Here is a 22,570-nt window from a genome sequence, read left to right as displayed (position 1 = left end):
AGCTGCACACAAGATCACTCTTGCACATTGCCAAGTGTCGGCTGGAGTGGTGTAAAGCTTGCCGCCTATTCGACTCTGGGGCAATGGAAATGCGTTCTCTGGAGTGATGAATCACGCGTCACCATCTGGCAGTCCGACACACGAATCTGGGTTTGGCGGATGCCAGGAGAATGCTACCTGCCCAAATGCATAGTGCCAACTGTAAAGTTTGGTGGAGGAGGAATAATGGTCTGGGGCTGTTTTTCATGGTTCAGGCCTAGGCCCCTTATTTTCATTGAAGGGAAATCTTAATGCATGACAATACCCCTGTGCACAAAGCGAGGTCCATTCAGAAATGGTCTGTCGAGATCGGTGTGGAAGAACTTGACTGGCCTTCACAGAGCCCAGACCTCAAGCCCATCGAACACCTTTGGGATGAATTGGAACACCAACCTCACTAATGCTCCTGTGGCTGAATGGAAGCATGTCCCCACAGCCATGTTTCAACATCTAGTGGAAAGCCTTCCCAGAAGGGTGGAGGTTGTCGTAGCAGCAAAGGGGGTAACATATTAATACCCATGATTTTGGAATGAGATGTTTGACGAGCAGGTGTCCACATACTTACATTTTGGAAGCTAATAGATTGCATTTAGTTAAATGATGAGACAATAATTGTAATAAGATACTATTTACATGTAAATATTGGTAACCCAAAAAATATCAGAATAACTGCAGATTCAATGTTATTGAAACACTATGAAGCTATTTTAGCCTACAGATCACATATTGCAAACAAATAATCTGAACCACAGACATTTTGGATTTCTGTGCATCCTTCACAATAGCAAATCAATATCTCAAAACAGTACACGTTTTTTCCCCCCGAACCTGCACATCATCTCTCTTTTGTGGCACCAATGTGAGTACTTATGTTACTGGCAGGGGAAACAGTGTTGCAGTAGTTTTATCTGTAGTGGGGGAATAATAACAAGCAAACCGAACTCCGACCACCTCTCCAGATGGTCTCCGTTCGCTTCAGGGCCTCTTTTGAATGGTCTGAGTTTCTTTGGAATGAACCTCACTGAGTTCACAAAAATTGGCTGAAAGGGAAAACACCCTAAGCCAGTGTATTGGCTGTGGATTGACTGCATTGTTTGAATGGAATGATGGCATATTGGCAGTTAATTTGAACAATTTATGGACTCATTCCCCTGAAACTGTCTGGCTAGCTAACAAACATACAGTGCGGATAAATTCAAATTCATTATTTTACATAACATCTTATCACAGCACTTGCAAACCATGGTCGACCAACTCCCTGACCTTTATCGCATCATAAGAAGGTTCATGTCCATTCTATTATTCTAATTCCTAACTCTATGGTCGTCACTATCTGGGCAAGTGAGGAAGTCATAAACCCCACTTATTTCTATAGTTTATGTTCTTAATATGTCCGATGACTTAATAATTAAGCAATAAGGCCCGAGTGGGTGTGGTATATGGCCAATATACCACCGCTAAGAGCTGTTCTTTAGGCACGATGCAACCCGGAGTGCTAGGACAGCCCTTAGCCGTGGTATATTGGCCATATATTACATAACCCAGAGGTGCCTTATTGCTATTATAAACTGGTTACCAACGTAATTACAACAGTAAAAATAAATGTTTTGTCATACCCATGGTATACGGTCTGATATACCACAGCTGTCAGCCAATCAGCATTCAGGGCTCGAACCACCCAGTTAAAATGATTAATAACACCTAATTGGTATGTTTAACAAGGGAAATAGTTTGCGAATATTGGCTAACATTCCATTTGCTTTGTGTTAGCTGCAACTGTTTGCTAAATGTTAGCAAACAGTCTGAAGGTGGTGTGCAGCGAGCATAAGTGTCTGTTTCGTGTCTAAACTGCTGCTGTTGACTGTAAATTAGTATTTAGCCAAATTTTTCATTCTCACTGAGTCTCTCCTCTCATAGCTCTAGAATCATTGGAAATTGAATAATCAAACTGACATTGTATGGGGGTCATTACTCAAATTTCAAAGGACTGGAGAATATCATATTTAGCCTGTAAATGGGAGTACACTTCAAGTAGCCTTCTTTCAGATCTGTCTTTAGTTGCAATGGAGTACAGACAGGTATACATTTATAGCCATATAGAATAGCCATAGACCCTCTTCCCATCCAGCACTTTGTAATTATTCAAAACATACAATGCTTGGAGATGTTTTAAAACCCTTGGGGCATTCTCAGCCGCTTCTTTCAGGCTACCTGCAGCACACACCTTTACAAAAAAAATTGCCAACAGATCCCAAATATTACGAGGCCTGAAAAGGAACAAATGGTTGTATTGATGCTAGGCGGTGATTCAACTATATTTCTTAGATCTACCTATTACTTCTAAATCCATGAAGAGGGCGTGAGCATCAGGGAGAAGGGTGGAATTGCACTGTAGTAGATTTTCGCAGAGAGATAATCATGTTTTCAATACACAGTAGTCTACACACAATAAAAGCAAATAATCTAAGTATGTTTTCAACCCTTTATTACAATGTTTTTTCTCATTTAGGTATACAAGCTCAAAAAGACAGACATTGAAAAAAATGTATATTTCTGTTATTAAAAATGGCACATTTATTGCTAAATTACTGTTATATACACGACAGTTCTGAATATCTACTTTATATATAAAAAATAGGAAACTGGAGGCACTTTGAGGACAAATGGATTCTGTCCCCAATGTAAGAGAGACAGTGAGTTTTGTAGCAGTGTGTCCATCTGTTGAACAGGGCAGAGATTGGCAGACCATGAGAGGCCCCCTGGCAAAATACTAGTTGTGCATTTTGACAAAGGGAAGTTCTAAGGATACTGTACTCAACATTCAGTTAATATTAACAAAAAGGAACACACGTCAGCGATGTTGAGTTTTCAAATCTCATTCGAGTAATAAATCAAAAGACAATACATGTCCTCTGTGAAACAGATAAACCAATGGCAGTTGAGCTGGAAATAATACATTACTGATACTAATGCTTAGGGTTTAATCTGGAGGATGGTTATTATGAAAGACAAACTGACAAAGTCAAGAAAATACTGTTACAATTCAGTATCACTCTGCACGGGAAAATACTGTTTAGTTGATAATTAAAACAAAACTGGCCATGTCCTGTATAGGTACACATAGGACATGTCAATTTCAGATGTTTGATATGATAACAAAATTTAATCTCTGCCCTATTCAGTAGAAAATAAAAGTTCAGATTGTTGCAAATAAAAAAAATATGGACATCATAAGTCTATTCCACACAAGTATTGTTTCCAAATCGCCAATGGTTTGTACAGAAGATAAAAGGTCTGGGGACACTCCTATTATAGAAAAGGGTAATGGGGCTTAGTAAATCAAAGCGGACTCAGTTGTTTGCCAAAATCTGAGATGCCATCATTAACAGAGAGAAAAGGTGTAAAAAAAAAAAATCACTTCATAATTTATTTTACTTGGGGCGCTAATAAGAACAATATTCATAGAGATTTACTGAAGCATTGCCCCACTCTTCCCTCCCATGTCAACCTTGTTAATCTGTAAAAGGTTCTCTGGGAAAGCCATACATGCAGAGACAATAGCAATTCAACAGTGTTCAGGCACTGGTGAGTAACCACTAACAATGATCCCGAAGTCAGGAGAATGACTAAGGTTGCCCTATTCATTCATTCATTCATTCCTCACCTTTTTCTGTTTGTTTTGAAATGTTTAACTAGGACCAACAGACATGAACAATACAGCAACTGTAGACCTAGCAAGCCGAAAGGTATTGATATAAAATCTGACTTGTATGAAACACTTCATAGAATTTTGTTCCTTTTTCAATAGTTTGTACTAAATGTTTGCGTGACAAAGCTTGCCAATAGAGCCCCACAGTAGGAGTCATAAAACCTAGCAATCAAACAGGGAAATGGTTCCAATTGTTTTTCCACCATGCATTTTTCACACAGGGGATTTTTGGAACCACTTAACAAAAGGGCTGCTGTGTTTCGTGTAGGTTTACCCTGGCCTGACGTTTTGACAACCATGTAAATCTCTCTCAGACAAGGGGACTTTTATCAATATATTCGACTCCATTTACGCTCAGATTCAAAAATGCAAATGACCATCAAATTAGACCATGCAAAACTACAAATCCCTGCAAGCTCCTGCACACCATCTCAAGCTAACACCTTTGCTAACAGGTAGTGTGTCAATTTACAACTTGCACAAGACAGTTCCCAGAATTGTAAATTTAAAGAAATTTAGCCAATTTATTAATTACAACAATAAGCTAACAGATTGTTAATCCAGACATTACTGCCTTGATTCGGCAGTCTTGTCCAGATCATCATGGCATTTGTAGTAGCGAATATATTGTTAAATTACCTTGTCCTAAAAAGATTCTCGGTTATCAAAACGTCACACCAGGGTAAACATACATGAAACACAGCCCTTATTTTAAGTGTGTCTAAAATCACCTATGGGAAAAATGAATGGTGGAAAAACAATTGGAACCATATCTCGTTGACTGCTAGGTTTGATGGGTATTATGACTCATACTGTGGTACTCTATATTTGGACATTTCCATTTTCCTTTGATAGTGAGTAAGTAGTAATAACTGGTTTAAATTACATATACAGACTTTTTGCAGTTTTTTTTCCTGAAACAGACATTCTCCAAATTACCGGTACTTCCAAAACAGTTTGGGGATGTTCTAGCCAGATTAGGAGTTGGCATTAACTACTTTTACACCAAAGCAACTGGCACGTCATGCTTTTCCCAATGTAAAAAAAAAATAAAGAGATCACTACGTTTGGGAGGGAAGAGAGACACTTAAAGTTTGTTCCTGGTATCTTTAAAACGAGTCGTCCTTACATTTAAACAATGTAAATGAAAAGAAAGTAAGCAATCCAAAATAAAACTCATACAGCTATCTTACAAAGTAAAAAAACAAACGAAAAACAAATCACTTCTACAAAAAGGAGGATCCTTAGGCTTTGTAAATTGTTCAAAACACCCAATGCTTCCTGTAATTTAAGGAATAAAAATTGTCCATCGATGGCAGTTGAATGCATTCAAGGGAAGATATCCATGACATTTCAGAATGCACACCACAAAATAAACCCTCTTGAAGTCCAACAGCCATTCCTTCTGTACGGGAGAGGTTATACGGATACGCATGGTGCCAAAATGAATGATGCAGCCGTGGGTCGAGTGGAGATGAATGGCTTCGGTTCAGTCTGTCGTCCAGATGAGCCCTTCACAGCTAGCTAGTTTATGCTGGCTAAAACAGCAGCATGGCGCTAGTTAAAAAAATAAAAACTTGTAAAAGAAAGTAAAGCTTATTTCTATGGGCGAGTAACGACAGACCGGCGCGAATGACGTGGTGCTTGTCGGCGTGAGTTGCTTCCCACTGGGCAGCAGTATAACATATCCCCGGAGGTAGTTAAAAGGGGACAATTTGTTCCATCCCACTTGATTTTATTTTGAGTAGGATAGCAGCCTAGATGAGAAATAACTTGTTCTACTGGTAGTCACCATCTGGATGAACAATTACTCTGATTAAAACTGAATGATTCTGAACACTCTTCCAAGTCCCAACTTCGGCAGACAAGTTTTAAATTCTTGCTGAATTTTCTAGCCACGAGCATAAACTAGCTAGCTGGGAAGGTCTCTTCAGCGCGACTGACTGAGCTGAATCGGTTCAGCTCCACTTGACTAAGCTGCACGACATACGCCATCAATTTGGGCACCAAGTGTGTCCATATAGCCTCTCCTCTTCCATACTCTTCAAACTAACTTTAGTCTACTGAAAACTTACATAGTCCGTCTTACATAGTCTTTTAAGTACACATGACCTGGACATCTAGGTTTGCCTTGCCAACTGATGACACTAGCTCCACAAACGTGAAGAGGAGAAGGCAATGAAGGCATGTGGTTGACTGAGTTTGAGGCAGAGTATACTGACCACGCGTCCACATGGCCTGGCTGAAATGGAAACAGAACCAGAGGGGCAAAGACGGGTACGGTAGAGGGAGTGGAGGGGGAGAGGCTTGCTCTGGTTCAGAGCACACACACTTCCTGCATGTTTCAGTCCAATCTCCCCAAGACAGAGTGAGGAAGTCTTGAGATGACCATGCCAGTGTGATCCTGTGGAATAGTAGGTGAAAGGGGAGTGGTTTTCAGCTAGTAGCGAGTCATCATGACCTGTCCTGGGTCTCAGTATGTATTGATGAGCTCACCTTCCTCACTGGCAGTCCTTCATCTCCACTCATGGCAGTGACGACAAACAGATGAGGACAAAAAGAAAAAAAAGAAAAAAGGAAGGCTTGTAGGATCCCTGGATCAAAAAAATACACACCATAATAAATCTTCAGGCGGGCCTGTGTCTGGGCAGCCCTTACGAGAAGGCATAAACAAAGAAATATGGCCAAAGTTGGCTAGGGTTTCCTTTTTATCATTGTGCTATATAACAGCACTCTGCCTGCCAATTCAATAAGTGTCCATTCGTCACTATGACAGTCCAGTCTTTTAAATTCTGGTGGCTGGATACCTCAAACTCTACCTCTGTGTTTGACATTGAGAAAAATAGTAAAAATGATGGGGGGGGGGGATGACGACGACGACGACAATTGTAACTTGCCCAAGCCTTGGCGTTATGCATGTATATCAGGTACATAGTTACTCATACAGGTTAGATTCTGATGTCACCTTTTCTTGTGATGAAAGTAAGACCTACTTTTCAGGTGGGAATGGCAAATGACTATCAAAAGGACACAAAATCCTAGGTTGCTCACATGAGCAATTGATCCAAAAATACTATTTGATCCAAACAAATTTTGCTCCCAACACGTAAAGCAACTTCTTCAAAATGTCTTACAAAAACATGACCATTACGCAAAAAAAATATCATTGCGTTTAAATTTCCTCTGCCTGTGATCCAGTCTCTCCTTGGAGTTCAGGGTGTTAACTGTAAGTATTCTTCAAAACTCTGTGTATTGGTGTGTATGTTGCTCTTGTGTTCATGGTCAGGAATGTGGCCACTGGCGTTTGTCAGTTTTGTGTGTGTCTGTGTGAGAATGCGCTTCTCCACTATATGTGCTAGCATATATAGAGAGCACCTTTGTGGATTGACGCACACCGAGATGCATGATAAGAGAATAAGGCCACGTCTTCTAAGAGCTGTACAAATCAACAGGATCAGGAGCTGGAAGAGAGAAACAGGGATTGTTATATTATGGTAAACACACATCATGCCACAATACATGCGATATGGACAGTATGACAGCAGAGAATGACAACTTACCCGGGTGTTACATATGGCTGACAGAGTTGTGTCCATCGCCCCCTAACCCGGGGTGCCCCCCTCCCATCTGCATCTGGGGGTCCACCCCCGAAACCTTCTCTTCCTCCCTCCGCTTCAGACACGCTGCCTTGGGGTTCAGGTTACGCTCTTTAGGAAGAGGCCACACAGGTGAGAATCAGAGGGGTGGAGTGGATCTACAGGTTTTGGCTGAAACTTCAGGTAAACCGATGGTGAACACAATCAAGAAGATTGTCAAAGAGATGGAGGCAAATGGCAAAACCATCAGGTTTCACAGTATATTCTAGTAAACGGAGAAGGTTAGGCGTATAGAAGAACGAGAGATGTTAGAAACAAAAAGGGTTAGGGGTTAGACGGGCAAAGAAGGTATGATTAAGGTGTAAATGCTGCGAGATTCTAGTCATGAAACAAATATTTAAAAGTATATCGCCGGAAAGCATGGTGGACAGTAGACCAAAATGGAGAACGGAAGTGACAGCTGGACAGGACAGAGGAACAACCAGATGGCAGCAGTGGTGAGATCATTAAGTATTTGACAGAGGTGCAGCCCCCATCTTCCCCACCTCCATCTCTTTTTGCTCGCCCCTTTTCCATTATCCAAGAGGATAGAAGGACAGTCAGAGGCAGGTGAGTGCATGTAGAGCTGTGACTGCTGGTTGGTGGTTGAGTGGAGGTAGAGGGCCTATAGGTGAATCATACTGGATCTGGAATTTTTGGTAAGGAAGCCCTATGTCGCACCTGCATCTCCAGGCACAGTATGATCTCTTTAGCCGTCATACTAGTCAAGCCCCAGTTGACTGGTTGGAGGTGGACATTACTGGGTCGGTTGGTACAGGAAGCCCTACTTTGTACCTGATTCTCCATGCCCAGTATTAAGAGCTAATTGGCTGAGTGAAGGTGGTTGGCGGTACTGGATCTATTCGTAAAGAGAGGCCTACCTCGGACCTGCTTCTCCAGACCCATTATGACCTGCGCGGCCTGCTGCAGGATGATGAGTTTGGTTTGGGCCTTGTCGCTGCGCAGGTGCACCTGCACCATCTTGCCCAGCTCCCTGAACGCCTCGTTAATGTCACGCACGCGCACCCTCTCCCGGACGTTGTTGGCCGAGCGGCGCTCCCGCTCGCGCTTCTCCTTCTCCTCGGCCGTCAGGTTCTCATCGTTCAGCGAGGCCGTGCTGCAGCTGCTGCTGCTGAGGAGGGAGGAGGGTCGTTATGGTACACCCCAACACCTGCTGCTTTTACCCTCCAAGTTGCCCTTACAGATTTAAGTTGCCCCTAACTACAGCCCTAAGGACAATTTCTGCGGAAAGTTTCCTTGGATAGCAAATTGCTGTTCCAGGGTCAGTTAGCTCATCGTTAGATCTGATCCTAGACGAGCATTTAGGGGCAGCCTCTCCCTGGAGTGTGACCTCAGAGGGGCTACAGCATTCCCTGCACACTACTCAATTCACACCCTAGAGCAGACGGCCTGGTTGGCTGAAGCTGACAGCAGTCATTATTTAAGTGCCATATTTGGGCAGGAGGCCAGCAGCAGAAAGCTGTGGAGGTCCGGATGGACAATGTATTCCAGTGAGGAGGATGGGGGTCACGGATGGTTGATCCCAGTGGAGTGGCGCCAAGGTGCAGGAGAGCGAGAGATCGAGCGGAGGGATGGACCGCCAAGGACATGGTACTAGAATCCTTTTCTTTAATATGCTTTTTAACATGGAGGAATCCTAAGGCCAGAGCACTACTGCTACTGTCAACGAAGGCACCGCGTTGGACCTTGCAAATGACATTCACTTCCGAAGAAAGAAAATTGGCATGTAACAACAAAACCGTTTTAACAAAGCAACTTTATTACTTCTCGGCAGACTTTCACTTGGCCAAAATAGATCATTTTAGGGTTCTTTTGTCAAATTGAGCGTTTTGAATGTTGAGCCGCTATGGGTTGACAACTATCAGACCAAATGTTCCAAATGGAATCTGAAAGCCAAGACAAGTCTGTGTCTTCTGCTGATCAGGGTCCAGGGTGGGAGTCAGAGGATAATATGAGGCCTTTTGGGGGGTGGGGGCTGTCAGTTAGGCGGTAAGAAGACCAAGGAAGAGAGGGAGAAAGAAGGAGAAAGAGAGCGACACGCCCTCTGGCAGGTCTAGATCATACACAAGGCCAGAGAGGAAGCCAGGGGGGAGAGATAGGGAAACAGGACAACAGAGAGCTGAATGCCACTGGTGCCTCATGTTAAATACATCAGCGGCCATAGATGTATTATCGGAATGAAAGGAAGCTGAAGTCACTGCTGCCATCTGCAAAAGTAAACGACGAAAAGAGAAAGAGGGAGGGGGTTGAATAGAGGGAGAGGCGTGGAGATGACCAACGAAATCAGTACATTAAAAAAAGTTAACATTTGACAAATAAGGGCATGCAACAATACATTGAGGAGGAATGGGATAGGAGCAGAACAGTGAGCCCCTCCATCCAATCACAACCTGTGTCTGCATTTGCATAGCCAATCAGCAAGCAGAATACAGAGGGGGGGGGGTCAATGCATAGAGCCAGACACAGATAACAGTAACACATTTGTAGAAACAGAAGTGGTAAGGTCTTGTTTTTAAAACAACTTGAGGGGTAAATGTCAAACGATAGCTGTCTGAATTTCTTTCCTTTTTTTGTGGATAACAGAGGAGACAAGCCCATATAAGCTAAACCAAGAGAAATAAAACAAGACTAGAACGTAACTTGGGATTGGTGATATATTGCTTATGAGTGTTTTACATTTGGAAAAAATGTAAAACCCCTTCAGACAAAATCTTCACACTTCAAAATTGGGCCATTAGCCAAAGCTGATGAAACAAATACAGAAGCCATCATCTGGTCCTGAAATCATTTTAACGTGAAGTGTAAGAAGATTGGAGGTAGAGGGCCTACATAATGTTACTACATAATGTTGTTAAAAAGTAAATCTGTGTTGCCATGTTGCTAAGGCCTCAGACAAGAAGCACAGTGATTGGACACAGACAGCGATAGAAGCAAATAAAGGAAATCAGAGATGTAATGTTAATATAGTGGAAGGTGAGGCAGTCACACGAAGCATATTTTACAGTGGAGACAGCCCAGACAGACAGCCCCATGCCATTTAGAGCAGGCAACACATACGTCACCAGACATGAGTCCAGTGCTGGCCTGTATGTGTCCACAGCAGCAAAGTCTTATAGGACTCGAGAAGGGCTAGTCCCAAAACAGTCTAAATAGCCTGCTTTCCTCATCCCCTTTCCTCCCATCATCACTGATCAACAAACACAACTTGATGGTTGGAAACTAGTCTAAAGGCATCTCGATACTTGAAAGTGGCCTCCCCTCCTAGTCTCCTCTCCTTCATCTGCAATGATCTAAAAACACAGAACAGGTGAAAGCAATATGGACTGACACCTTTCCAATTACATCACATCAATGAAGGAAGAGAGCCACAGAGACCAAACCATTCAAGACTATCGAGACACATCCCAGGGCCTTCAACAAGAAGAACAGGAGACTAGAAACTCAGAATTGGGACGCGGCCCTACCCTGGATCCCCCAGTGACAGCACACTGACCTCGGACTTGCTGCTCCAGGTTGAGTATAACATTAACGGCCTGGTGCAGAATGAGCAGTTTGGTCTGGGGTTTCTCATTAGTCAGGTGGAGCTGACACATGCGGCCCAGCTCCTTAAAGCCCTCGTTGATGTCCCGCACGCGCAGCCGCTCGCGGGCATTATTCGCCACCCGCCGCTCTTTCTCCCGCTCCACCTTCACCTCCGGCGGCAGATCCTCTTCGTCCTCGTCCTCATCATCACGACTGATGAAAAGTCAATGTGGCCCAAGGAGGGAAGGTTTGGTTGGAAGGGGGGATAGAAGACATTACATGGGTATGACTGACATATTTACTAACATGGACAAGACTGTCCAAACAAGTATTATGTTTTGTTCACGCTAGATAATTACTACATTTTATCATTCGGGGAGAGTGCTGTACTAGTTTGTGGACGATGATTACAAAAAGTACTTACTTTAATTAAGTACTTTGGGGCAAACATGTTGCTAGAAATTTTACAACAACACAGGACTTTATATAAATCATCAGTTACATATTTCTGCAAACTGACAGAACATAAACAATAAAAGCCAGGTTTACATTCATGAAATAGCTCTGACATGATACCACCTTATTTAACTGAAATGCAAGGCATCAAATTGAACATTCACATTCATAATACTTACGCCATCAGTTATTAAACTCAGGTTATCTGCTTCAGAGATTGTATGCTATAAGAATGTGTTATAATTTCAAGATTGTACAAACCATTCTCAAGGCACTAACAGCACGGCTCAAGAAACAAAAAAAAAACAAAAAAAAGTTTGCTATGCCTGAGTACTTTTTTTTTTTAAACGCTGAAATTCTACCCACAGTCTAAAATGGTTCTGATATAATCCGTTTTTTTATTATTCTCAAAATAATTAAATAGCTATATTTATGGCCACACCCCCTTAAGTGTGAGGCTCACGTGATTGGATGCAGACTTACTCTGCTCCCGTGTCTGATAGGGAGGAGGAGAAGGTCTGGAAGGAGAACATCTCTCTGAAAACAACGGTAGACACGAGGGCAAAAATGACAACAGTGCTACGGAGAATCACCTCTTTTTGGGTGCTGGGGCCGTGTTAAGTTGAAATAATGATGGCAAGCCTGCACTCGCTGAATACATTTAATCATTTTCAAGCAGCAGATAAATTAAACCATTAAATAAATCATGATAATGTTCAGCGAGTGAGAGTTTACCCCCTTTATGACAGTGGCACAGACCCCACATACGCGCGTCTCAAGTCAGGATTTGGCCGAGAGAGACGGACTTCAAATCATATGGATGTGTGTGTGTTTCTGATATGTTTTGTCGCTATCAGAAGGGTTAGTCACCTTGTTCGAGTGCGGGCCTTCGAGTCTTTCTTCTCATCCTCTGACTTGTCAGCCACAGAGGAATTCTCGTCATCCTCCTTGTCCTCCCTTTTGATGTCAGAGCCACTGGATGAGTGTGTCGAGCGAGAGAGGCCTAAGGGAAGATAAGTCAATGAAAAGCACAGCTCATAATTTGAGAGAGAGAGAGAGAGAGAGAGAGAGTGTCAAACATTGTGTGTCCTTTCCTGAAATGATGAGGAAAAGAAAGAGAGGGGGGGGGGGGGACGACACTCACTGGTGAAGCCTTCGGGCTGGCTGCCAGAGGGAGGGCCGTGGTGACCATGCACACCCCCACCAGTCGAGTCCTCGTGGTGGTTGGACATCTACAGAGCAGATGAGAAACATGGTATTAGGCAAGTAGACAGTACTACGGACAAGTAGGTGTTACATTGGTATCACATGAAGGAGGATGTACATAATAGTGACACTAATCAATGGACATAACACCCCAAACCATTACACCACCCATGTGGCTAGATATGGCCTCTATGCATTTATCCCTCCTGTTCTTACCAGACTGGGCAGTCTGTTGGCCAGTCCCAGGCCAGCGTTGTTGAAGGCCTGGGCGAGCCCTCCTATCCCGGCACTGAGGAGGCTGTGCATGTCAGCCAGCCCCCCTGGACCCCCTTGTCCCCCGGCGTGACGCTGGAGCACATGGATGGCCTCCTCCAAACGGTCCTCCATCTTGTTTTGCTGTAGGGGGGAGGGGGAAAGGGCGGGGTTAAGGAAAACTAATGAGTCAACACTGTTAATTTATCGATTTTAAATTCCTCCAACTTGCTTAGATCAAGGTGGTATTTCTGATCCTCTCGGGCTGTTACTCATACCAGTGCCACTGCACACATGCATGGAGTTGAACATGATAAGTTACTCACCAGAGCCTGCAGTCCACCCTCGAAGTTTGGAGAGGGTGTGGCCTGTCCCGAGCCCCGGGGCCACTGAGAGGCAGAACCTACAGAGGTAGAGACATTGAGCATCTGGACAACAACCTTACGGGTCTGTGAAAACAGTAGGCGCTAACTGCAAGAGTGGGTCTGTCCAGCTACCAGGCAAACGGTCCATTCTTGTCGGCTAAAAAGCAGTCAACCCTAAACCCCATTCAGACGCCACACTCAAAGCACTGTTGTCAAGCAAGAACCTAATCCTATTACTCAGTTCCACTCTAAACCAATAGATGGAGCCATATTATCATTGTAAACAGTGTCATTTAAGCTTCCTCTGCCTCAAAAATATATTTTCTTGTTGTTTTCCATGTGGCTGTAACCGTACACCCCAGGATAGTGCCCCCTAAGGCCTAAAACAGGTGTGATCTCATAGGTCAGTGATTCACTAATGTTTTTGCCCTTTTACTCACCCAAAGACTTAGCGAAATAACGCCTTAGCCCAGTCCTCATTCACGACGGAATAGGAACTAGTAGTAGGCTCCAACCCACCATTTGGGAAACGCTATGCTAAGTTAGCCCTTAGTCTAACTAACCCAGGAGCGATCCTCCTAGCTACAGGTGTATTCTCCCTGCCCACTCACCTGCTATGGCCTGGGGAGAGCCCACTGGAGTAGACGGAGATGATGGGAAGGTGTTGCTGTTGTGGTCTGAGGGATAAATCTACACAGAAACAAAAAGACAACATGAAATGGTGGGTGTTTCTCAATATGCATACTACCGTGCTCCACACTCATGTTCCAAGTGCCTTCTTAGGGGACGTTCTTGTGAGGATGAGAGTGTGGAGAACGCATAAAACATTACATTTGAGAAGCACTCGCACTCCCCCTACTGTATTACCTCATGCTGCACCTCCCCAATCACTGAACCTTCTTCCAGCCAGGACAATAGCAACAATAGAGACGAAACAAGATGTACATAAAGCAAACATTTTATTTGATAGTTATCAGCTAGATATGTGGATTGTTGTAATCTAGCCAGCTAGCTAGTTAAACAGGCAAAAATGACCTCAAATTAATATTATGCAAGGTACAGTAGATTTTAACTCTGTGGGTAGCTACCTAACACTTCTTCGTGCCTTGCCAGTTAGCACTACAAGCAAAAATGACCTAAAACCAATGTCATCCAAGGTAGATGTAAATTCTTCGTGGAGATCTGGCTAACTAACAGTAGTAGCTAGCCAGTTAGCACTACAGACGAATTATGGGCTTGCAACCTACATTGGGTATTGTAGGCAGGCAACCATGCCAAAATTTATACAGCATGTATTTATTAACGTATCAAGATAAAATATTGTAGTCCGGCAACATATGAGATGTGAATAGGCAACACTTCAAAAGTCGGAGTGTATTTTCTCCCCTGCGTCAGCTCAAATAATTGATTTCAAGAAAATGAGCGTAATTTATGAGGTTGCTTCATATTTCTTTGCATACTAACCATTGAAGCAGTCACGAAGTACACATTCAAGAAGTGCCCTCTGTGCTCCGTTTCGAATACTTTGATTTGGACTCATGCTCCAATTTGCATGCTAAGAGCACGGTAGTACGCAATTTGAAAAACACAGAGAACTACATAAGACTCTGCATTCTCTTTTATTTGCAGATAGTTTTGACCAAATTGATTGGTCGACATTTTTAAACGTGCATTTTTCCCATATATAGACACACCCAATGTGTTTTAATAAAATCAACTATATGCATTGAGCTTGTCTGATGCTTTAAGCTTACGGTTTGACGAAAACAAGTGCCTCAAGAGGGCGCCAGAGATCTAGATAACCAGAAGAAAAAAACCTTAACCTGACCCAACTATTCTCCTCCCGCTCCAGCTGGCTTTCGCAGATTTTGCCATTACTCTCCTGAAGTTGCCAGTAAAAGGCTACACGAGGAGTCGGCAACCTTTTTTTCATGTGGATTGCCAATTTATCCAACTATTTCTACTGATCTGCATGCCGTTACGATTTTCATTAGCACATTTTCTTGAAACAGTTTAGATTTATAATAACCTCTTCATATCACAAAATCATTGTCATGGGGTTAATCAAAATTCTATCCAACTTTAAATGAAAAGGATACAAACCTAAAAAGTAACTTCTATTGCCATCTATGTAAATATAGCCAAATAAAAACATTGCAGCCTGCAGGTAGTAAATATCCTGATAAAAATAAATATCCGATGAATCCCATTGTTGCAGACAGACCATATGTAGCCAAACTTGAAACATTGTATCAACTACTAACTGGGTCCTGCCCGAAGCATGCGCTAAGGAACGTGCAAGATTGTATAAAATATTCTGGGCCCTCAAGAGTTTCCTGCGCTAGTGAGCTTGGGACAGACAGTCGTAGGCCATTTGCGCTAGGGATAAGAAGCAGTGCATGACTTGAAAAGAAGCTCACCGGAGCTGAGTAGCCGACACCTCAAATTTGTCTTGATTTGTTTAACACTTCTTTGATTAATACATAATTACATATGTGGTATTTCATAGTTCTGATGTCTTCACTTTTATTCTACAATATAATGAGTAGATGCGTCCAAACCTTTGACTGGTACTGTATGTAATGGGGAATTTATGTACACTAACAATCAAAATGCAAACAATTACATTACATTTACATTTAAGTCATTTAGCAGACGCTCTTATCCAGAGCGACTTACAAATTGGTGCATTCACCTTATGATATCCAGTGGAACAACCACTTTACAATAGTGCATCTAAATCTTTTAAGGGGGGGGGGGGTTAGGATTAGTTTATCCTATCCCAGGTATTCCTTAAAGAGGTGGGGTTTCAGGTGTCTCCGGAAGGTGGTGATTGACTCCGCTGTCCTGGCGTCGTGAGGGATGACACAATGAATGTGCACAAATTGGCGGGAGAGACATATTCTGGAGAGAGAAGTGCATTGTGCATTTGGGCGCATGGTCAATATGACATCCGCATTGGCCATGCAGCATTTAAGGTGATACGGCCTCAGAAGAAGTTAGGGCATTCATACTTCTAGCTCTTCGTGGAGCAGAGCAGAGCTGTTTTCAAGGAAGTGAGTTTGTGTTTATACAGGATGTACCGCCCCCACCTACCGTCAACCAGTCATGTCAATGAGGAGCTATACAGAGCCCTCCGCATTGTTACAAAATTTGGGAGAGCTGGATTTGGCCTCTGCATTCCTCTGGAGGCTCTGCAATTATGTCACACTGTCCATATGGAGCCTCCGACCACATTTTCGTATCAAGCATAAATTGGCCTTTAGTCTAGGCCTCAGCAATGGATTAGTTCACCGAGACGGGCGCATATATATCACACACACACGTTACTTCTCAACTAAAATACATTTAGGTCGACCAGCAGCCTAAAAAAATAAATAAATCGACCAGCCGACTAATTGGGTTCAGCCCTAGTTTTTTTCTTGGCCTCGGTGGATCAATCAACATGGCATAATGCCTGAAGACTATGGTTGATGTGGTCTGTGCGATTCTACTCACTGATGCCAGGGCTTTGCCGATCTCATCTCCTGAGCTTCCTGTCCCCCGGTTGGCTGTGATGAAACAATAAAGTAGAGAGCAAACTATTAGAACTGACGTTTCCATTTTGAAGAACATATAGAAGTAAAGGGAGAAACAAACAAAGGGCCAGAAAGTGAGAGAAAGAGAAAAATAGACAGAAACAGGAAGATATATAGAAAAAGACAGTCTACATAGTGTCAGTGGTAGACAGTCATACCCATGATGCTGTCTGTTCCGTTGATGGGGGAGGTGTGGTTGGAGACTCCGTAGCCAGTGGATCCTGAGTGGAAGCTCCCGTTCACCTCGCTGCCGTGCAGGGGGTAGTTCTGGGGCGAGAGGGGCAGCGGCTGGCGTTTCTGCACAAAAACAGGCTTAAAGTCATTCTCTGGGTTTTGGGAGAGAGCGAGATGACAGTGGTGTATACTACCATCTTATGTAACCCTTATTTAAAGCAGAGAACCTGTTGGTGTGTTTGTGACAGAAGTCTCACCAGTCGGTCCTGGGGGTTGATGGCTGTGAAGGGTGTAGGCTGGCCCAGGTGGGGGGAGTTACCAAGCATGGCTGTAGAGTAGCCTGGCTGCCCCATCGACCCGGCAGAACTCCACGGGTCAGGGGAAGGGTGCAGGCCTTCTGTCAGGGGGAGGGATGGGTAGAGATGGGTGTTTGTGTGTAGAGGGTAGGGGTGTGGATGAAAGAGAGAGAGGGTGAGCACCAAAGGGACGAGCAGCATCCAGAGATAAGACAATAAGGGGCCACAACATATGAAGCATGTCATATCCGCCTGATCACTTCATCCTAGTGTACAGATAGACACACAGGGCAGGCAGAGTATCACGTTAGCTCGGGGCTTTGACTCACTATCACACTGCCAGTAGGTGTTTCCACAGGCAGAAATAGAGAAAATAAAAGACAGGAATGAGTCATCGCCATAGACATCACTGGTCAGCTAATGCATTATTCAATTGATTAACCTCACCTAAAACAGTGTATTGTTCCACTTTCTCCATATAGCAGAGTTAGCACTATGGGCTAACCCACTATGATACGTATACTGTGTAGTTTTGGCCCCCAGACACAACCTGGTATAAAGTAATGACCTTGCATGTAGAAGGAGCCGGGGTAGCCTACATTTCCAGGCTTGGAGGCAGGATACCCTGCACCGTCTCTGTTATATTCCTCTCCTGAGGCCGACGCATACACCTACAGAACACACACACACACACACACACACTTGGGAGATGAGTACATCAAACTGACTATTTTCTAATAGTCCCAATTGATTGGAAATACTAGAGAAGGTGTGGTAAAAAAACAAAACATGTATCGATATCTTGATTAGGATACACACCCCCCCCCCCCCTTCATACCCGAATACAATATAGCATTTATCAATTGTTGTTTTTTTCAATTGAGGAGTATGTATTTTTATTTATTAATTCAAATCGACAGCCTCTGACATTTGAGGACACTGGGTCATTGACATATCTCTAGAACTAAGCAGTGTGGAAGGTTTTTTAACAGACTGAAAATAACAAGTACACAGACACACACAGACTCCCAGTCTTAATACGGCAACCTTTTGGCCACATTAAAAGACTACTACAAGAAAACTCCGGCTGCATCTTAACTAAATATTCTTCTTTCGTTTTATGTAATTATTTGGCCTATACACAGTACAGCCCAAACTCTGTACACCTGTACAATCTGCTGGAAAGTATTCACACCCCTTGACTTTTTCCACATTTTGTTAGGTTTTTCAAAAAATGTATTACTTTTTTTATTTTTCCACAATCTACACACAAAACCCCATAATAACAAAGAAAAAAGAGGTTTAGGAATGTTAGTAAATTTATAAAACATAAAAAATAAACACTGAAATATCACATTCACATAAGTATTCAGACACTTTACTCTGTACTTTGTTGAAGCACCTTTGGCCGCAATTATAACCTCAAGTCTTCTTGGGTTTTACGCTACAAGCTTGGCACACCTGTATTTGGGGAGTGTCTTCCGTTCATCTCTGCAGATCCTCTCAAGCTCTGTCAGGTTGGATGAGGAGCGTTGCTGCACAGCTATTTTCAGGTCTCTCCAGAGATGTTCGATCGGGTTCAAGTCCGGGCTCTGTCTGGGCCACTCAAGGACATTCAGAGACTTGTCCCAAAGCCACTCCTGTGTTGTCTTGGCTGTGTGCCTAGGGTCGTTGTCCTATTGGAAGGTGAACCTTCGCCCCAGTCTGAGGTCCTGAGCGCTCTGGAACAGGTATTCATCGAGGATCTCTCTGTACTTTGCTCCGTTCATCTTTGCCTCGATCCTGACTAGTCTCCCAGTCCCTGCCGCTGAAAAACATCCCCATAGAATGATGCTGCCACCACCACCACGTTTCACGGTAGGGATGGTGCCAAGTTTCCTCCAGACGTGACGCTTGGCATTCAGGCCAACGAGTTCAATCTTGAATCTACTTTCTCATGGTCTGAGAATATTTAGGTGCCTTTTGGCAACTCCAAGTGGCCTGTCACGTACCTTTTACTGAGGAGTGGCTTCCATCTGGCCACTCTGCCATAAAGGCCTAATTGGTGGAGTGCTGCAGACATGGTTGTCCTTCTGAAAGGTTCTCCCACAGAGGAACTGTGGAGCTCTGTCAGTGACCATCGGGTTCTTGGTCACCTCCCTAACCAAGGCCTTCTCCCCTGATTGCTCAGTTTGGCCGGGTGGCCAGCTCTAGGAAGAGTCTTGGTGGTTCCAAACTTCTTCCATTTAAGAATGATGGCGGCCACTGTGTTCTTTGGGACCTTCAATGCTGCAAAAGTTTTTGGTAACCCTTCCCCAGATCTGTGCCTCGACACAATCCTGTCTCGGAGCTCTACGGACAATTCCATCGACCTCATGGCTTGGTTTTTGCTCTGACATGCACTGTGGGACCTTATATAACCTTTCCAAATCATGTCCAATCAATTGAATTTAACACAGGTGGACCAATTAAGTTTAGAAACATCTCAAGGATGATCAATGGAAACAGGATGCGCTTGAGCTCAATTCAGAGTCTCATAGCAAAGGGACGGAATATTTATTTAAATAAGGCATCTGTTTTTGTTTGCCGTAAATGTGCAAAAACTTCTAAAAACCTGTTTCGCTTTGTCGTTATGGGGTATTGTGTGTAGATTGAGAATTTTTTATTTAGTTAATCCATTTTAGTTTAAGGCTGTAATGTAACAAAATATGGAAAAGGTCAAGGGGTCTGAATACTTTCCGAAGGCGCTGTAGGTTCAATACACTGCCTTGAACTAATGACATGGACGTTTCCATTAACCCAGCACAATGTCTGAACTCCTTATGATCCAAATACCTGACATCATCTTAAATGCTCTGTTACCAAGGTAACAAATGGTTTCTTTCATGGTTGAAAAAGGGGCGATTTTGCCCTCAACTTACTGCTTCTTCTCTGTGATCTCAGGGCCTTACGGCTAGGTTTGCGATATGTGGTGTGTTTTACACACATGATCAAGTTAGGTCTGGTTAACACACATGATCTAGTGTCCTCTGTGGCTTACAGAGCATCACCCATAGGATTGCTAGTAGTCTCTGGCATGTCACTAAAGAGGTGAAGGTCCTGAGGTTGTGAACTAGCAGAGCCCTTCAGAATCAGCTCTATTCTGGCAGGGGTTAGAGAATCAAACTATATGCCCGACAACTCAGATCTTACACATTGAAGTTTTTTCTGTTACTTGATTGAACAGAGAGGAAGAGAGGAGGAGAGGAAGAGAGGAGGAGAGGTACAAAAGGGAATGGAGAGATGCACTACTAATTACTGTGCCATCTGCCCATTCCTGGACTGCAGCCAACTCTACGGGCAGCTGGGATAGAGGGATGGGGGAGGGAGAGAACGAGGGGGATGGAGGGGGGGGGGCGAGAGAGAAACAGAAAGGAGGGTAGGAGAGGAAGTAGAGCACACAAGAGAGAGAGGGAGAGAGCACACAAGAGAGAGGGAGAGAAAAAAGATAGGGAGTTGAAGGGAGAGCGACAGGGGGAGAATAGGAAGGAGAACAGGGGAAGAGCAGAAACGGTATAGTAAAGACAGGCAATGGTCAGGTCTGCATGTCATCAAGCATCATTTTTTCCCTTAAGTAATCTGTGGACGAGGGTGCTGGGCTGGAAGGAATGCAAGCACACCTATGAAATAAATGGCCTATAAATATGTCCCTCTATAAAAACATGTCTATATAAATGAATGGGTGAATGAGTAGGGGCTCTGTTTATTTTTTCACCTCGTCGGCAGTGTAAAGGCACACAGCTGTGGGTCTGGAGGCTCTCTCTCTGCCAGTTAGGCTGCTGCTCTAAACACCAGGGAGAAGCCTGCCATGCCACTGGGACTGTGTGCGTGTGTGTGTGTAGGGGGGGGGGGCTTAGTCTGGGTATTGGGGTGCACACACAGTGACGATGAGGGCTGGGAGGCATTTTAAGTATGGGGGATGCAAAACAAATTGCGTGTAAGGGAGTGGGGCATAGCTTGGATAAGGGAGCATTCCTGATAATGGGTGGGGAAAAGGTGTGGATATGGTTGGGTAGGTGGGTACATTTTGGGTTTGGAGAGGGCAAAAAGTCTGAGATGGGTGTGTGTTCTTAAGGGGCAAATAGGCAGACTAGGGTGTGGCAGTCTGGTAAGAGGGGAGTAATGGTGGGGCTGGAGAGGGGGACAGTTTTACAGGCTTTGGTGTTCCATTTATATTTCAAGGTGGGACATTAGCAATATGGGGGCACCAATTGGTGTCACCTGGATAGTCAGTATGTTACACCTGTGCTGGCTTGTCATCTTGTTAGTCAGAAAATGTTTCAACTGTGCTGGCACAGGTGATATTTAAGAGCGGTTGGCCCAGTGCTCCAGTTGTCTTGATAGACGTGAAAGGTGAACACCTTTAGCTGGCTCTCTCTATTTGATTTCCAGAAAAACATTCCTTTGTCTGATTTCCCTGATTTCGTTTTGCTCCACCTTTTTTGGTTTGCTTCCTGTCTTTAAGTTTGGTGTGGGTTTTTTCTTTTGTTTGCCTCTTAGTGGTTAAATTTAGTGGGTCTCATGGTGAGAGTCTTTTAGGTCCCAGTTGTTGTTGCTATGGAACTTTCAGTGGACACCCCCGTGACTGTCTTTTAGAGCCCCTCCTAAAACCCCACCTGTCTTGTTTTAATGGTTGTTGTTAGTTACTCTGTTAGTTCCCCCTTCTGTTTGAGCGACTTTTGGTTTTCATGCTGGGGAACGTAACAGTACTTACCGAAGAGGGCAGGCCAGGGGGAACTTTCCTGATCTTTTTTGGCTGGGCATCTGACACACACACACACACACACACGAGATGAAACAGAGTTATGAAAGCAGTTAAGGGCATTCCAAATAATTGTCGTCCATTTGGTAAGCGCTGTGCTGGTAGGAATATCTGTCTTTATGGCCCATAACTTCATCAAATGTAACCTAATACAACCAATATGTTTATGCAGCGGCCTCACACCACCTCTCCTTCCATTGAATCCCCTGCAGGTTTAGCAGAAGTGAGATTTCTCAGGTTCTTATTTTAAACCTCAGTAGGAGAAGTGAAGGTAATCACAGTCGGAAATATGAACCCGAATAAAGAGCAACTCCTCTCCTTTGACATAGTAAAAGTGGAGCGGATACGGTCATGAATTCCATGTGATTTTGTACAAAGAGGTAGCAATTAGTCGACAGTATACATGTAGAACTAGGGCTGGGCGATTTGGCCTAAAACGCATCTCAACTTTTCCCCGATATACATCTACATTTTTTTAGATGTTCTCTAAATAAGCTTCGTGGTACAAGGTAAAAATGCGCTGCAATTAAAACAGCA

General features: G+C 43.7%; 1 protein-coding gene across 5 annotated transcripts in view; it reads right to left on the bottom strand.

Moving 5' to 3' along the window:
• Positions 1 to 2,507: 2,507 nt before the first annotated feature.
• The window catches only part of LOC115169412 (transcription factor E2-alpha), a 40,487-nt gene continuing 20,424 nt past the window's right edge, over positions 2,508 to 22,570 (bottom strand). Inside the window, exons 8-21 of one of the 5 annotated variants that reach the window (XM_029724996.1) lie at positions 21,986 to 22,035; positions 17,822 to 17,924; positions 17,215 to 17,351; positions 16,942 to 17,080; positions 16,704 to 16,756; positions 13,817 to 13,895; positions 13,167 to 13,243; positions 12,805 to 12,984; positions 12,527 to 12,614; positions 12,253 to 12,385; positions 11,866 to 11,919; positions 8,265 to 8,515; positions 7,309 to 7,455; positions 2,508 to 7,209 (exon numbers count right to left, since the gene is read on the bottom strand). In XM_029724996.1, coding sequence (XP_029580856.1) covers positions 7,316 to 7,455; positions 8,265 to 8,515; positions 11,866 to 11,919; positions 12,253 to 12,385; positions 12,527 to 12,614; positions 12,805 to 12,984; positions 13,167 to 13,243; positions 13,817 to 13,895; positions 16,704 to 16,756; positions 16,942 to 17,080; positions 17,215 to 17,351; positions 17,822 to 17,924; positions 21,986 to 22,035 — 1,484 coding nt within the window. In that variant the 3' untranslated portion in view covers positions 2,508 to 7,209; positions 7,309 to 7,315. Of the gene's footprint in view, positions 7,210 to 7,308; positions 7,456 to 8,264; positions 8,516 to 10,897; positions 11,140 to 11,865; positions 11,920 to 12,252; positions 12,386 to 12,526; positions 12,615 to 12,804; positions 12,985 to 13,166; positions 13,244 to 13,816; positions 13,896 to 16,703; positions 16,757 to 16,941; positions 17,081 to 17,214; positions 17,355 to 17,821; positions 17,925 to 21,985; positions 22,036 to 22,570 lie in introns of all 5 variants that reach the window. The other 4 variants (XM_029724994.1, XM_029724995.1, XM_029724997.1 and 1 more) reach the window with 4 other exon arrangements.

This window comes from Salmo trutta, chromosome 31 (genome assembly GCF_901001165.1).
Source record: "Salmo trutta chromosome 31, fSalTru1.1, whole genome shotgun sequence".
NCBI lineage: Eukaryota > Metazoa > Chordata > Actinopteri > Salmoniformes > Salmonidae > Salmo > Salmo trutta.
This window is presented reverse-complemented; position numbering and strand designations above follow the sequence as displayed.